This window comes from Clytia hemisphaerica, unplaced genomic scaffold, assembly GCF_902728285.1.
Source record: "Clytia hemisphaerica strain Z4C2 unplaced genomic scaffold, Clytia hemisphaerica genome assembly, whole genome shotgun sequence".
NCBI lineage: Eukaryota > Metazoa > Cnidaria > Hydrozoa > Leptothecata > Clytiidae > Clytia > Clytia hemisphaerica.
In genome coordinates this window covers 531,965-549,383 of record NW_027104420.1, presented here as the reverse complement: position 1 = coordinate 549,383, position 17,419 = coordinate 531,965, and the positions used below count along the sequence as shown (strand labels likewise).

At 33.1% G+C, this 17,419-nt stretch overlaps 2 protein-coding genes across 2 annotated transcripts; both read left to right on the top strand.

The window, feature by feature from the left end:
- The first annotated feature begins 1,786 nt into the window (after positions 1 to 1,786).
- LOC136820327 (tyrosine-protein kinase Tec-like) lies at positions 1,787 to 13,290 on the top strand. The gene is made up of 19 exons (XM_067076522.1): positions 1,787 to 2,058; positions 2,180 to 2,275; positions 2,637 to 2,718; positions 2,923 to 3,054; positions 3,537 to 3,661; positions 4,243 to 4,307; positions 4,595 to 4,654; positions 4,876 to 4,924; positions 5,223 to 5,290; positions 5,714 to 5,838; positions 6,030 to 6,095; positions 6,299 to 6,470; positions 6,886 to 6,974; positions 7,352 to 7,482; positions 9,426 to 9,490; positions 9,775 to 9,893; positions 10,026 to 10,102; positions 11,033 to 11,116; positions 11,437 to 13,290. Exons 1-19 carry the CDS (start codon positions 1,906 to 1,908, stop codon positions 11,512 to 11,514), a joined length of 1,836 nt encoding a protein of 611 aa, XP_066932623.1. The 5' UTR covers positions 1,787 to 1,905; the 3' UTR covers positions 11,515 to 13,290.
- Positions 13,291 to 13,369: 79 nt separating this feature from the next.
- Positions 13,370 to 16,565, top strand: LOC136820330 (cytochrome P450 4c21-like). Its single transcript, XM_067076525.1, has one exon. The coding sequence runs from the start codon at positions 14,035 to 14,037 to the stop codon at positions 15,508 to 15,510; it is 1,476 nt and encodes a 491-aa protein (XP_066932626.1). The 5' UTR covers positions 13,370 to 14,034; the 3' UTR covers positions 15,511 to 16,565.
- The last annotated feature ends 854 nt before the right edge of the window (positions 16,566 to 17,419 follow it).

The window sequence follows — 17,419 nt, the reverse complement described above, 5'->3', positions numbered from 1 at the left end:
GAAAAAGAAAAAGAAGGTAACTTTTGGGCGATCCGATATAACTCTCTCCAATGCTTGAAATACAAAATTAAAGAAACCTAAAGTTTGTGTATGCTTTTTCTTTATTTACATCTACTAATCATTTGATGATTGACCTTTATTTTGTAAAACCTATACTGTCAAATCTATTTTCAATCAGCACAGCCATACATTTTACCCTTTTCTTGTCTTCTTGGTTTCAAAAAACTGCCTGGAATTTGAAGAATAGAGGGCCAGCGCCACGCCAGGGCGCAGGGGATAGATTATAAAATGAAAATTTTTATTATAGAGGGATTCAATCGTACATTTTTCTATTTCTATTTCTATTTCTATTTGGTTGAGTTGCAGGAGGCTTTGATTGAGGCCCATTTTCGCAACTAATATAGACACTTTCGGGGCGCTATAGCTATTAACTTTTTTTAGATTCTTTACTTTCACAAAATTTATTAGCAAGTTATTCGTTCAGAAAAGAACCACCACCATACACTTTCTAGCATATTCCAGGCAGACCCACACTCTCTGTTCTTTCATTTAAGACGCGATATTTTCATAAAGAAGGCAAATTTTGCCTATTTGCATAATATTTTTGATAAAAATATACTTCATTGTTAATTTATTATTTTACAAACTTTAATTACCTACAACACTAATTAACGAGGTCATAAAACATCAGCACACTCGAAAAACACAATGTTAAAGATAAAGAAAACAATTATAATTTGATACCTCATTTTTAACGTGTTTTTGCACTTTCCGATAATTGAATTTTGACTTTAAAAGCTCATAGATGAAGAACCACTGAACCAAATTTAAAAAGTAATAGCTCAAAGTTTAAGTAAGAGCATCATCTATCTTTTTAAAAAAATATTGAGTTTATATTACTTTTATTTCAGACCCTAGTCAACGAATACCTTCCAAACTTTTTCGTGGGTCACCCGGTATTACACCTATATCACACATGTAATAAAAATTATCTTTTCAATGTTTTTATCCCCTGCTTTGTATTTTTGATAAAATGACGTCACTATTTTCATATCTCAAAAACAGCTCTCTTGGAGTATTTAATGTTTTCAAAACCTGTCAATATATATCCACTTGCAGCGTCAGCATCCTATTATACATGAAAATATTTTGATGTTAATTGGTGGACAAAACCTCATACTTTGAGATAACGCCATTATTTACATAATTTTTAAGTGTCATTTGCTGTCAATATTTGGGGTTTATGATTTGTCGTTTAAGTCTTCTAAATAACATATTTTGATATTATATTTCCTTTACATATAATATTTTCAGGAACTTATGTTATGAGTTGTATGTTACGAGTGTGTTACAGTTTTCCGGTCTGTAATTTGTATGACCTGTGACCTGTGACCCGTGACCTGTGACCTGTTTTTTACACTAACCGATCGTCTAGGCTAAAAAAAGTGCAAAAATACACAAACGCCATTTTTTACTGAGTGATTTTATATGATTTTTTTTATTGTGGCCGCGTACAGGAACTCGCCAAATGTCCCTAACTGTATTTGGTCACATCTTGATAGGAAAATATATACTCAAAATACAAAAATGCATCCTCAGAACATACAGTTCTTGAATAAATAAGCATCTTGTGCTGAATTCACCTTTGAAAACAACAAAATTATTGAAAGAATTTTTAAGGATAATTTATCAAACAATAAATATGAGCGATAGTATATACAGCTAGTGTCGATTATTTGTTGTAGTTGACACTTTTAAAATGATGTCTTTATAACTGTTCTTTTATTCACAGAAAAATACTGAAAGAAAAAACAACAACAACAAGAACAATTTGATAGTAAAACTTTGTGTTAAGGTTACCTTCATGTTATATTTGAGCTTGTATCTACTCAATTTGGTTCATCCATGTTTCACAGAAGGGACGGACAGATCTTGAAAGAAGGTGTTCTTACGAAAAGAGCCATTGGTAAAAGTATCCTAACTGGACCATTAAATTTCAAAGAAAGATGGGTTGTTTTAACAGAAAAAGCTTTGACATACAATGAAATATCTGATGAGGTAAAAATTAGCGTTTTAGTAAACCTTTTTTTTATTTGTGCAGAAGTTTAAGTTAATATTCTCATTTATTCAAAAACTATATTTTTGAGAGATTCATCATAAGTGCTTTATTTTCCTGCAGGGTAAAGGCAAAGAGAAAGGAACACTTGATACAGGAAATATCAAAGGAATTGAAGAAGTTGATTATGAAGCATTTGGTAAAAACTCTGCATTTCAGGTAATTTGTGTTTTGAATTTTCCACCTTTTTTTAATAAATAAATCTTTGATTGACTTTTTGCACTCTATGCTATAACATTAGCATTACTTTATGATGCTACAATACTAAGAAATACTTGAAAATGATAATTCACACTGAGTAAAGCCTGTACTTGTACTTCAATTAATTTAGCTGTCAAAATTTACGAAACAAATTAACTATACATGTCATTATTTTACATGCATGTGTGAAGAGTAAAATTAATCTGTGAGAATTATTCATTGAACAGAAAAAACTATTATGGTCAAATCACTGTCCCAAGTTTTTTTGTGAGTCACCCAGTAGTTTCTTTTCGTTGTAAAATAGCCGTCTTATTTTAAGGTGATCTTTGAGGACTTCATCTTGTATTTGATTGCCTCTAAAGACGATGGGAGAAACGACTGGATTTCAAATCTAAGAGATGGTAGGATGATAAGTCAATTGATATTTTTCTTTCAATTTGAAAATTTATATTTTGTTTGTTTTCTATCTACATTTACCTAAAATAAAATGTTTCTTGCACAAAAGCTTTCAATGAATTTATTTATCATCATACAGGCCAAAACGATATGATGTAATGTTTTTAATTTTTTCCAAATTAATTCATATGATTGTTTCTTCACCATAGCAATATCAAACAAAGACAACTCACTCTACGAGAAATATCATTCAGGTGTTTTCATAAACAACCAATGGACTTGTTGTAAGTCACAGGTGAAGAAAGAATCAGGTTGTAAAGAAAGTTATTATTCTGGAAACAGTAAGTTAATTTGTGTTATCCTATTACCTCAATTTGATGATTTTCAAGAAAAAAAGCTACTTTCCTATTAGGGAGGGAAATGGATCCTACCTATTAGGAATTTCTCTTTTAAACAGGAATGCTTAGCATTTACATTCAAGCTACACGGGGCAGCATATTGCTTGTTGTTAATGTAGAATGGGATGAGTGTCACCACACACCACAATGTTTGGCATATCATCGACACTGTATCAGAGAATTTTCGTTCCCAATTTCCCTCACATATGGGTAAACCTGGGCAAAGGTACATCCACTGGCCAAATGAGTGAGAATGATGAGATTATTGATTATGAATTAATGTTAGTAGAAACATTTATTTCAAAGCTGGAAATCAATCCCTTTTTTGCAATATGGTCACTTTTATTGATTATCTTATAATAGTATTGGACACTTGATAATAACATCTGATTTGATTATAATTTTTTGATTTTTTACTATACCAGAAAAGAAAGTGTTATCTGCTCAAGCAAGTAATGGAATTATTCTTCCAAGACCTCAAGAATCCTTCAAAGTTTCTGCAAAATATGATTACAAAGCTGGGCAAAAAGATGACTTAACGCTGATTAAGGTAAGTGTATATAATATGATTTTTTGAAATTCATTTAAACATGAATATAATCACAAAATTGTGAAAGGGTGTGTAAATCTGCTTTTTCTTACAAAAGGCACTGTTTTTTAGTGGTCATTAACCATTATTGCTACACAGGCCACTATGGTTCTGACAGGGGTTGAATCCATGACATGTGAGTGAAATTGGGTCAGTCCAAGGTGCTTACTCTTAGGTTCTAAATAAACAGGGGGGACTTCAATAAACGGGGGGGGGGGTGGAAATTGTGCTTCTGAAAACCCCAAAATGAGGTAAAATCAGGCTATTTAGAGCAAAATAAGGGGCTTTCTCTTTGACAGCTATAGATGTTCTTGAAAATTAATAAATGGGGGGGGGGGTCCTAATAAGGTCAGGGGGCGTTTATTTGGAACCTAAGAGTACGAGGCGCTCATTGAAAGCATCTAGTTGTAAAAATGGACCTTTCAGCCTCCTGCAACTCAACCAAATAGAAATAGAAAAAAAACCATGTTACTATTTTGCTTTTTAAATGATATTTGAATACCACCTGGTTTAACACAGTTATTGTTTTCCTTTTTTTACAGGACCATGAATATACAGTCATCGATACTGCACAAGGTGTCTGGTGGTATGCTCGAGACAGTTTAGGGTATGATTTTATTATATTAAAAAAATGCTCCAAAGTTACTCTAGCACTGGTGATTCAGATTACCTTATTTTTTAGTTACTTGCTGCTACAAAATGGCTTATAAAATATTTCTACTTTTATTTTTTTGCTTAGGCTTTTGGTTTTGTAATGCAACCAACATGGATACTGAATTTGGGGTTAAAACAAAAATAAAAGCATGAATTAACACAGAAATTATGTCACGCAACTTATAGGATTTCGTTGCTGAAAATGAGTGCCAGCATGATTATTGTTTTTTTTTCTCTTAGAAATAAAGGGTACATTCCAGCAAATTATGTAACTAAACATACTGGCATCGAATCTGAAAAGTAAGGCAATGCATGAACTTATATACGAGTCATTCTTGTGAGATCTTTGGAATCTGACACAAAATGTAATGCTCTTTTTCAAACATATGTCTGTCTGCCCCTGTCTGCCCAAATATTTTAGAGTAGCTTGAAGACTTGGCTGAAATTTTAAACACTTATACCTTGAGTTATACCTATTTTTCAATGTACGCTATCAAACCTTTTATCATCGACCTTTCTAGATGGTACCATGGAGATATGACGAGACAGGAGGCAGATGTAACACTTAAGGTACTTTATATTTTAAATGACTGGCGTGTTTATTCACGCAGAAATTGATTTACTTCTTGTTTTCCCCCTAAAGGCTAATTTTGGTAATGACTTTTGCTTAAAAAACCTGTAACTTGCAAATTGAATTCCTTCTGGTACTTGGATAGACGTTGGATAGAAAATATTTTTCCTGATACTTTTAATTGTATTCGTGAGGACTTCTATCAGCTTGCCAGAAAAACATTTTGAACATAGCTTATGTTAGGATACCAAATGACCTTTTCTTTGCAACTTACAACGATATTTTATTTCTTTTCAGAGCCGTGATGACGGTACATTTATAGTTCGAAATTCGAGCCAACCTGGAATGTATACACTCTCCTTTTGGTAAGTTTAATGTCTTTGGAAAAGAAGTTCTCCAGAAACCCCTATTATTGACATCAATCAACTGTTCTGAAGGGTAACCTCGCTAAAGGCGAATTGTAGATTTAATATGGGCTTCAGGAATCTGAATGGAGGAAAGGAGGAACATTACATTTTAAGGAAAATACAATATTTAGAAACTGTGATATTTTTCTTTCATAAATCTCCAAATGTCTTCATCAGTCTTTAAAATGTTTTAAAAACTACATAATTCTTACCAGAAGATAGAAATAAATTATGACATATAGAATGATATTCTTTTGAGTTAAAGAGAACCAAAAACAACACTTTTCTGTGGGTCATGTGAAAAAATGGTCGAAGCTTATCTGGACAGCTCTCAAAACATGACATCCTCAACAATATTATTGTTAATCTTCTCAATTTCAGCTTTCAAAGAGTGGTCAAACACTATCACATTAAAGTCGATGCAGAAAATAAATTTTACGTTTCACAAAGACATCATTTTGATTCAGTCTCCAAACTTATCGAGTATCATAAACTCAACAGTGCAGGTATGTACACGGATGGTCTCCCTTTCGATTGAGTATCAATCCTGTCTTTTTATTTAATTCATCTTATTATTTCTTTCATTCTACGTAATACATTCATGGAGGGAACTAAAAATATATCTGAAATATTCAAGTAACAAAAAGTACTTGTTGAGTGGGACTGCTTTAATAAGCTTTTTGTTTTTCGTTGGTAGGTCTGGTCACACGGTTGAGAATACCATATCTTGGAACGGAACCTCCTCCTGTTATGCTTGGATACGGTAAAGAATGGTTTTGCTTTATGCTAAAAGATTAAGTTTGAAGTTTAACTTTCGGACCGTAGGGGTGTAGGAATGGGTGCCAGCAGCGTGATCTCTTTCTGCAAAAGGAAAGATAGGAATAATCACATGTTAAAATGAAAATAATCAAAATTTGGACTTATCTGAACCAATATTTATCTCCCTCCCCTTGCATTTATTCCCAGGCGTTTTCCAAATCAATCGAAGTGAGCTTCTTTTCAAGAGAGAGATTGGTGCAGGACAATTTGGAACAGTACATGAGGCAATATGGCGGAAAGAGAAACTTGTTGCCGTCAAACAAATGAAACCGGACTCCATGAACACGCATGATTTCATAGAAGAGGCTAAAATGATGCAGTAAGAGAAAAAATATCAATTTCCCATAGAAGTTCTGAGTATTTTCTTTCTTATAGAAAAATGCTTATATTATGTTTTTCTTTGTTGTTGTAAGAAGATACCTCAAAAACGGATAGAACAAAGTTGAAAGTCTAACTCATCCATTGCTCACGTGTTACTTAAAATTTCTTATGATGTTATCTTTAAAATAAAGTGATGTTTCAGCTAAGAACAAATTTCTGTATCTTGTAGTATCTTTTTTGCAGTTGAGCACTTCTTTGGAATATACAAAATCGTTATGTTTTTTTAATGGTAAAGTCTCATGATAAAATCATTCCTTTTTTTAGCGTTGAAGTTTTTTATTCATTAGTATTTTTTATGCCAGTTCTCTTGTATGATTATTCTTTACCTCAATTTATTCTCCATCTTTTACCAGGCGCTTTCAACACAAACACTTGGTATCAATACATGGAGTATGCAGCGAAATGGAACCCCTTTTGATCGTGGTTGAACACATGTGCCATGGTATGTATTGCTTTTACTATTATTTTTACGGTGTTTCATTCTTTCAATTCTAGATTTTAGTCGATATTATTGCTGATTTTCCAGTCATCTAGGATCTTTAGACAGTCTCTCACTCGTTTTGTGGGGTCTACAGTCAGCCGACTCGGCTATCTGAATAGAATCGCTCCTTTATTCAAAATAAACAAAGATATAATTTTCAGACCCAGCATCTAACCTATGTTTTTGAAAATTGGCCATGTATCTAGATGTCTGATAAATGTAAAATAGTTTATATTTCTCTTTCTCTCATTCAATTAAAAGTTTCACTCTATCATTTTTCCTGTGCTTTCTAGCACAGAAACCTATAAACATAAAAAAATATATATTTTTAATTATAGGATCATTACACACATATTTACGCGAACGTAGGGAGTTGATACGCAAACAAGACTTATTAACGGATATGATTTTCCAAGTAGTCAGCGCTATGAAGTACCTTGAAGAGGAAAAGTTCATTCACAGAGATTTGGTAAAAGAATCTTTCTAAGCTATATGGACACTGTCATTTAAATGGTACAAAAATAGCTGTTTTTGCACCATCTTTACACCCCTGACTAGTTTTGAAAATTAAAGACTCCTAAATGTCTACTAGGCCCTACACTGATACCTGTGGTTAAGTTAAAAGGTCCGTTTTCGGACCCATGCTGGTCCCGTAACTGTAAAAGGTATACTTAAAGAGATATAAGCTTTTGAACTGCGGTCCTAAAAAGGACAATGAATTGTCCTAACTGAAAGGATAATGAGTTATCCAAGATCAATAAGTTATATTGTTAAACAATAAAATAGATTTGGTACACATGAAGAACCTTATCCTACAACAAGATTCCAAATATAACATCTTGTAAAAAGGTCCAAAAATGGACAATAAATTGTCCTAGACGTTGTAAAGTATGGGCAATTAATTGTCATCAAAATCAACTTTAAAACAAAAATTCATTCAAGATCCTCTCAGATCAGGCTCTAAATATCTCAAACATAAGATGATTAAAATGAAAATCATTGAACGGCCCCTCTGATGGACAATCTGTTGTCCTAAAGGCAAATGTATTTAAATTAACCACTTTTTGTGCTCTAACGCTAGGGATTCAACCATTTTTATCTTTTCCAAAATAGTGCCAAAACTATTAGCTTATATAAGCTAAAATTTTGCACAAAACTGTATGAATGGTTTACAATTAGTGTCCAGATAACAAATTTTGGTTATTCGGTCCCAAAAAGGACAATAAATTGTCCTTTTTGTAAAATATAACAGTTAAAGTATGGACAATTAATTGTCCTAAATATGGACCATTTAACCTATATCTGACTCTAAAACAGCTACAGCTGGTACTATTATACCCCAAATCATGATAAAAACTTGAGGGATAAGTCAAAACGGGCTATTAAATGGACAAAATGTTGTCTTGTAGTTGCGGTAAAAATAGATAGACTATGGAGCTTTTAGATATCATTTGCAGGACAATTTTTTGTCTAACTTTGGACCCTTTTACATTCAAACTAATTTAGTATTTCTTAGTTTATATTCTTACAGTATAAATTAGGAGAGTTGTTCCACTCTTTCTTATTATAGCTCTACCTTTTTCTAAAGATAAAAGAAAAAATTCCTCTTTTGAAGAGCTAAAAGACAACAATTTGTACAAAAATGGACCTTTTATCTGCCTATTTTACTTTTCACATTACAGGTTTTATGTTTAACCATAGTGTTTTTGCGTTAAAGATCACTTGATAGTTTCAGTTTTGACCACTTTCATAATTTAGATACTAAAACTAATGTAAAATTAAGGACAACTTTATTGTCCTATTTTGGGACCCAAGAACGTAAAAAGTGGGACTTTTTACTATCAGGAGTTAAAACAACCATTCAGCTTTAGTTTAAACTAGGTTTGGTATAGACTAAGCTTAAATGGCCCTTTTTAGGAAAATCTTTTTGTCTGGACAACAAATTAGCCATATTTGGGCCATTTAACCCCCTGGAGTGATTTTAACCTTCTTTTACCCGAGATTTTCCCTAATTTTTGATGTAATTTGGGCAAGTTATTACAAAAACTTTATTTTAAGCCATTTTTGGCATGGTGCATGATTTGTACCATTTAAATGACAGTGTCCATATACCCTTGTCTCTGTGTCAGTGCGATGAAGTAGCTTGAAGAAGAAAAATTCATTCACAGAGATGTGCTAAAAGAAGCTATACCCCAGTCTCTGTGACACAGTGGAATGGGCCGTAATACTGAAAATAATGGAAAATCTCTCTAGGGCATCAAATTTTACCTCCAAAACTTTCCTTCAAAATGTTTACGCTGGAAATCTACTTTGTCAGCGCAATGTAGTCGAGGTTGAATCGTACTTGTGGTGAATTTTGTACAATTCACCAATTGTTGATTTTAATTAGCATTGATTCTGATTCCATTTTAGGCTGCTAGAAATTGTTTAGTTGGCGAAGGAAACCTTATCAAAGTTGGCGATTTTGGTTTGGCCAGGTAAAATGCTTCAATTTGTAAGAACTGCCTTGAAATGTATATGAGAACAACTCACCGAAGAATTTTACTTTGGATTTTACTTCAATGTGGTAAACTCCTGAGTAGAACCTATTATTGTATTAAGATTTCATAAAATGTATTGTTTAGCCTTGTTCCACAAAGCACGAACAAGGTACTAACGTTGTAACCGCACAGAAGCTACATGGTATTAGCTATGGACTAAGTAGATCTATCTACAAGTTTTCCGCCTATTTTTTAATCAATCAATTAATTGTATCTTCTAGATACGTTTTAGACGATCAATATACTGCATCCGAAGGCACTAAATTTCCGGTGAAATGGGCTGCACCGGAAGTGATTGATTATACAAAATTTAGCAGTAAATCGGACGTTTGGGCCTTCGGTAAGAGCATTATTATTACTGGTTATATACAGCACTTTTTTCATTATTACATTACTGGAATCATTTGAGTAATTAGTTTCAGTCTCTAGGACTGAATCTTTTCTCATCATTTACGAACATCGTCTTTTTCAGGTATTTTATGTTGGGAGGTGTTTTCAGGTGGTAAACCTCCTTATCCATCCTACACTAACCCGCAAGTAGCTGAACAGGTAACAATATTTTAATAAAAGGAGAGATTTTTGCCAATTTTTTGTCACTGCAAAGTTTTTATAGTTTCAAGACTTCTTTGGAATATAGAGGTCTTTCAAGTTTCATCAGTTATAATATGAGTCTGTCATTATGGAATCAAACGTTCGAATTTAACGCTTAAATGGCGGCAGTTACGTACTGCAACTTAGTCAAACTGAAAAGCTCTTTTGATTCAATAGTTAATATAAATTTGCTAGTTAATATTTACTGCTTCTAAAATTTACTTTTATACCGGGTGACCCACGAAAAAGTTCAGACGTTTCCCGACATCTTGAGGCCGAACAAATGTCCCAAAGTACTTGGAGTTTTGATATTTAGAAAGTAGATATCCTAACTTAAAATTTGAGCTATCACTTTTTAAATTTGACCAACTTGTTCTCTACTTATGAGCTTTTAAAGTCAAAATTCACTTTTCGGAAAGTGTAAAAAACACGTAGAAAAGAGGTATTAAATTTATGCAATCAATTAGAAAATCACTTACAAATTGACTTATTTAACGAGTTTTATGACATTAATAATTAATAACAACACCTTTAAAAGTAATTTTTGTCTAAAACAAGACTAGTTTTTATAAAAATTGGCGCTTTTGTAGATTTTTTAGATTTTCTTCAAAAACTGTATATTAAAAACGTCTAAAAATACCTAATTTGATACCCCTTTTTTACGTGTTTTTTACACTTTCCGAAAAGTGAATTTTCACTTTAAAAGCTCATAAGTAGAGAACAAATTTGTCAAATTTAAAAAGTGATAGTTCAAATTTTAAGTTAGGATATCTACTTTCTAAATATCTAAACTCCAAGCACTTTGGGACATTTGTTCGGCCTCAAGACGTCAAGAAACGTCTGAACTTTTTCGTGGGTCACCCGGTATTTTCTTTTTTCTTCTGATAGGTTCGAAATGGGTATCGTCTTGAGAGGCCAACGCATTGTCCTGTAGATATTTATAAACAAATCATGCTCAAGTCATGGGATCATGTAAGCCATTCTACAATTAAATTAATCTAGAATAATATCAAAGTACCAATTAATTTTGTGATGGTGTCGACATGGCGTTTAGGTCAATAGTAGCTTTTCAAGTTTTACCAAAGTTATATAATGAAGAGAAAAACCGCAATCGAATTTTAAGTGGTGACTGCTCATGGAACTCGAATGTTTGCTTCCGTAATTAGGAAACTTATGTAAGTTAGACGAGCTAAGAAACTTCTATTGAAAATTAAATTTCATGGTCAAAGAAAGGCTACCTCGCCATTAAAAAGAGCGTTCTGTATTAAAATTTATTGGATTCTACTTTTCAGCAACCAGAAAAACGTCCATCATTTCGAGATATCCACCAATTACTGAAAGTATTAACGGAAGATTATGCTGATGCTTAATGGTCATGGCTTCAACCAACAGGAAAGTCGGTATTAGGTTTTAACATTATATTCTGCTAAAAATTCTGAAGTATTAGTTTCCTAGGCCAGGACGGCTAAACTTTATCGTTCTCGGGAAAACATTATTGGCGCAGTTCAAGGATCTTTCCGCTGGATAAAGTGGCAAAAAAATTTTTTTTGCTTCTTAAAAATTCGTAGAAAACACACAACGACTTTTGGTCTGACCGCTTCAGTTGACTTGAAGCTACTTTTGTACCTACCCAGAGTGATGGTATTTTTCATTGTAAAGTGACAATATCAATAGGAAAATTTGTTCAGGAATTAGAAAGTTTAGCCTTCCTTCGGTACTTGAGAATTCTTACCTTATGTTATCACTTGTTACAACGTGAACCTTTTTATTGTGGACATTTCACTGTTTTATGCTTGCACCTCAATGACTCCAATTCAAGGGGAAAAAAGTTTGCAATTCTGAAAAAATTATTCAAACATTTTACAGGTTTCTAGGCGGGCTAACAGAGGCAATTTTAGAGTTCGAAAATAAACTTTATCCTAATTTTATTATACACAGATCATCGTCAATGAAATTTTACCTTCCAAAGTACATTTGTCAGCAAAATGATAAGCAAGATATCTTGCAAGATAAGCTCATTTTTAACAATCGTTCATTTTAATGGACCACGCATTTGGACGAAAATCACTTTTATAATTGTCTTAAAAAACGCAATGAAAAAGCAATCATATCATACCTTAATCAAAGAATTCCATCGAAATCAGGTTACGATAAAAGGAATGATTAAAAAATGTAAGTAGCTAAAATGGTCTTTCTTCTGTTGTCATTACAATAGTATAATGTTCCTTTTTTGGTACAAGTGCATTGTGCTTCTTACTGACCGAATTCTTTCTTTGGGGGTAGTATTTTGTACTTTTAGGGGTACATTGTTTTGCGATTTTGTTTAAAAATTATCGAGAAATAATACATTATTCTGAACCAATTTTTTTCTTTTGTATATTTTGATATTTTGCTGCAATTATATATTTGAATTTTATTATTAAAACGTATATTATATTTTTTTTGAAAAAGCATAGTTTTTCTTTTCACTTCACCACCTTATATTTTAATAATTTGTTTTGATTGTTGAACTTTGAACCCAGAAAAAGCATAGCAATTTTTACGTGTAGCATATTGAAAACAAAGACGATATTTATTTACTAAAATTTTCCGTTTTTTTGCAAATTTATTTTGTTTTTAAATTAACATTTTTTGTTTTGTTTTATTTTTTGTTGATCAAAAAAACCTATATAACATCTCTAGTATTTCTTTATCTAAGTTTACCTTGGCTTGACACAGGGAAGTAATGAACTTGGACTTTTTTCTTCGAAGTAAGGGGTACTTTTTGTATTTTCTTTTGCTATTTGATATTCCAAATTATAGTCTAAAGCTCAAATTGTTTTTTCCGGTCTTCTATTTTAAAAAGGTATAAATTCTTCACTATCCTGAAAAAACGTCTCAACTAATCACATAACAAGTAGGATTCACTGTGGAAAACGAAATGTAGCAGCTAGAGTTATAAAATTTGCACAACTCCTAAGGTAGTCAGATGTTATAAAATTTCTGTTTTGAATCTGGAAAATATTACTATATTACTGTATTGTAAATTTAGTCACCTAGAATCTTTTGAATTATATAATAATAGAAGAAATTTTGTGCCATAAACATATAAAAAGGGTAGCTAAGCTAAGACCATTTTGTGGATCTTAGACAGCTTATTAAAATCAGATTTAGTCATTTTACTGGTTAGAGATGATGTCGTCCCTAAAGCCAATGAAATGTCAAGTCGTTTATTTTCCGAATGGACTCAAACCCTGTTAAACGACATATTATTTTAAATGTTATTGCTGTTTCCTACTTTGAGATAACAAGCCGAGTGCCATCAAAATTTATTTCCCTTTATCAGGGTTCAATCCTTTGGCTAATCAGCAAACAATAAACTTTCACTTGTATTACTGTATTAGGCTAGACTTTAAAAAAAACGTTGGTTTGCCGTCAGCCGACCGACTCTTCTCTAAAGTTACCGACCTCAAAACTTTTATTGCTATTTCGACGAAGAGAATTTTTTCTTCAAAAATTACAAAATGCAAACAAAAATTCCATGAACGACCTAAATAAAAAAATTTTCCGACTGGCCGGTCCACCTCCAAAATCTAGGTTCGGGTGACGGCAAACCAAGAATCTTTTAAGTCCAGCCTTAGTTTTGTCAAAATTTTAATCATTCAAAATCTTTTTAGCTACTCCTTTGTAATATTATACAGATACTATATTCAATGTTATCCTTTTAACAGGTTTGAACATATCACGTATAACATTATATTGTATTACCAAATCTGAAGGAGAAACGCGTGGCGTAGCCATGGGTAGTCGATTTTGTTTAACCTTTCTACGTAACCTTTTCTTTTCTTTTTCAGGGCTCTAACAAAAAAAATACTAATCGAAAAATAACACAACAATAATCATTCACCACAATGTTTTTGACTATATTTGGGACAATATGCGTTGCAATCTTATCGTATATTTTATTCCAATGGCTTCATTTTCAATGGACCGATAAAAGTTGGTTGTACTATGCTCCTCGCTGCAAACCGTTCTTTGGACATATTCTGTCTTTACATGACCGCAAGTGGTTTCACCAAGAAAAACCGAATTGGTATCGAAACGGTAACGGAACTTTTGTTACGCAAATGTTTTCAAAACGTATAATCATTACAATTGATGTGACCATTTGGGAAGCTCTTTTGTCCAGTCAAAAGTATCTAGATAAAGGACAAGGGTATTGGATTTTTAAGAAATTCCTTGGTAATGGCCTTGTAACAAGTTCCGGAGATGTTTGGAAGAAACATAGACGAATGATTACCCCTGCTTTTCATTTTGAAATTTTGAACGAGTTTGTTTCCATCATGGAAAATCGGACTTTAGAATTGATTGAAATGTTGAAAAAGTTTCATGAAAAAGATGAATCTTTTAACGCTTTTGATATCACTAAACCGTTTTCGTTGAGTATTATTTGTGAAACTTCGATGGGGATTGATTTAACCATTGACGAGACTAATGCAGGACGCTTTAAAGCTATGTTTGAGAGTCTAGTTCAAATCCTTTTCAAAAGGTTACTTAATCCTCTTTATAAAAACGATTGGCTTTATTCGCAAACCAAAAACGGTAAAAGTTACTACTCAACACTTACCCAGCTGCGCGGCTTTGTTAAAGAAATTCTTGAAAAAAGGATCGAAGTTCGAAGGAATCTTGACAAAGCTGAAGAAATGAAACACACTAAACGAAGGATTTTCATCGATACTTTGTTAGATTCATATGAGAAAGGTGACATTGACCTCGATGGGATCCTGGATGAAGTCAATACTTTCGTTTTCGCTGGTTATGAGACCACCTCTACTGCTTTAGCCTGGACTTTGTACTGTCTGGGAAGAAACCAGAGAATCCAAGACAAGCTTTACAAGGAGATTATAAGCTTTAAGAAATCTGGTGATCTTCAAATCGAAGATTTCAAAGAAATGCCTTACCTTGACATGGTTGTGAAGGAATCATTGCGTCTTCATCCACCAGTTGTACGTTTTGGGCGCCAAATCAAAAATGGTACCATATTGGCTGGAAGGGAATTTCCTGATTGTGGTCTGGTTGTTGATATCCCTGGGATGAATCGGAATCCTGAAGTATGGGAAAATCCACTGACTTTCAATCCTGAACGGTTTGAAGATTTTGAATTAAAAGGCAAGCGAAACCCATTTCTTTTCGTTCCTTTTTCAGCTGGTCCTCGTAATTGCATCGGTCAAAAATTTGCACTCAGTGAGTTGAAAGCAGCGGTCTTTCATTTGGTGAAACATTTGGAGTTGATTTCACTTCAAGATGAAAGTGAATTGATAGAGACAATGGATCTTACACATGGTTGTGAGAACGGGCCAATGATGAAAGTGAAACCTCGAAAGTAGATAACCTTACCAAGATTTTAATAGAAGTTATGAACCTACTGAGTGATAGATAGGCAGTTTCAATAAATCTCTATTCTACTCAAAATTTAAAAAAATATTTAGACATTTAGGAATATTTAATTTTTTGGACCTACCCCGGTGGAGGTCCTATAAATTAACTTGTGTTCGTCCGTCCGTCCGTCCGTCCGTCCGTCCGTCCGTCCGTCCGTCCGTCCGTCCGTCCGTCCGTCCGTCCGTCCGTCCGTTCGTTCGTTCGTTCGTTCGTTCGTTCGTTCGTTCGCTCGTTCGTTCGTCTGTTACCAACTTTTCTCAGGATTGAATCATAGGAATCTTTTGATTTTTGGTACAAAGGTGCAAAATGGTGTTGGGCAAAATGTGACGGAGCCCGATTTTCGAAAAAAAAAATTTTTGGGCAAATTTGGGCCAAAAAACGGCTAAAAAACGCTTTTTGGGACTTTGTGAGAAATTGGATCATTGATTTTTTCTGATTTTTTGCATGAAAGTAGGGTACCATCATAGGTAAAAGATAACTTAGGCAGATTTTTGCAAAAAAATTTTGTTGGCTCAAAAAACGCATGTTTATCTATAAGAATCACTATTAATTAATAAGCATACATCAATGTTCTTAGTCAAATTACTCAATTTTTTTATGAGATGGATGTTTTTTTTGCTCATGAGGGCTTACTTTTGAAGAATATGTGTGTTTAGACATGAAATTTTGGTTGCTTGGCGTGTTTTCATAAAACAACTGGCTAAATTCGATATTTTTTTATAAGCACATTATCAATTACTTAGGTATTAGCTTTTCTTGAGATTTTTTGCACAAAGATGCGTAACTATAAACCCTCGAATGTGACGGAGCTCGATTTTTGGAAAAAAAATTTTGGGGGTAAATTTCAGCTAAGAAACAGCCAAAAAAAGGGTTCTTTGGACTTGTGAAATATTGGATCATTGTTTTTTTGCATGAAAGTAGGTAAAAGATGGCTCAAGCAGATTTTTGGAAAAAAAGAATTTTTCAGCTCAAAAAACGCATGTTTATCTATATAAGAATCACTATTAATAAAAGCATTCATCAATTTTTTTAGTCAAATTACTCAATTTTTTGATGAGATAGATGTTTTTTTGCTCACAAAGTCTTGAATATGAAAGAATATTTCAAGAGCATGAAAATTAGGTTTCTAAACGTTTTTTTTATAAGAAACAAACGACTAATTTAATAGATCTTCACTATTTTTTGTGTTCTGAATGATTGTTTAATGGTCACGTCACGTAGATATCAATTATAAATGTGTTAAATGCATAATCAGGTAGGTCCATAAAAGTATCACTTGTTTTAAGGATATTATCTTCTTTTTTTTTATTTATTTCTGGGATTTTATTTTCAATAAAGTACTTTTTTATGAATTCTAGAGACTTCTTGATTTTTTAGCGCATGAGCTATGTTCTTATATGTCAAGTTAGTGAAGGTAGAGAGTCTATCACCATTTTTACCTAACACCCTGCCTGGAAGAGGTTGGGATTCTAACACAGTCCATTGCGGTGAAAGTCTGTGATCGAAACCTTCACACTACCAATCGGCAGAATGTTAATGAGATACAGTGATAGCCTTATCCAGATTCGAACTGTATCTCACTAACATTCTGCCGATTGGTTGTGTGAAGGTTCTTATATGTCATTTCCGGAAATTTCCCCAGACTTTAAAATTGATATACTGTACACAAAGTATCCCGCCTTTGTCCACCAATAAACGGGTTGATTTTGCACAAACAGAAATCGATAGATAGATTGGGTCATTACGGATAGCCCAATAACCTAGGAGTTTTAGACAGTACTTCGATTGTTGTTTTTGAAAACCACACGGGGTCAAAGAGGGCCAAAAATATTAATCCGAAATATGTGCATCATAGCT

Bases quoted from the DNA above. Each gene is read 5' to 3' on its own strand.
- LOC136820327 (XM_067076522.1), top strand. From the start codon at position 1,906: ATGTTTCACAGAAGGGACGGACAGATCTTGAAAGAAGGTGTTCTTACG. The intron at 5,839-6,029 runs GTATGTACACGG...TTTCGTTGGTAG, and splicing joins TCATAAACTCAACAGTGCAG to GTCTGGTCACACGGTTGAGA. The intron at 10,103-11,032 runs GTAACAATATTT...TTCTTCTGATAG, and splicing joins ACCCGCAAGTAGCTGAACAG to GTTCGAAATGGGTATCGTCT.
- LOC136820330 (XM_067076525.1), top strand. From the start codon at position 14,035: ATGTTTTTGACTATATTTGGGACAATATGCGTTGCAATCTTATCGTAT.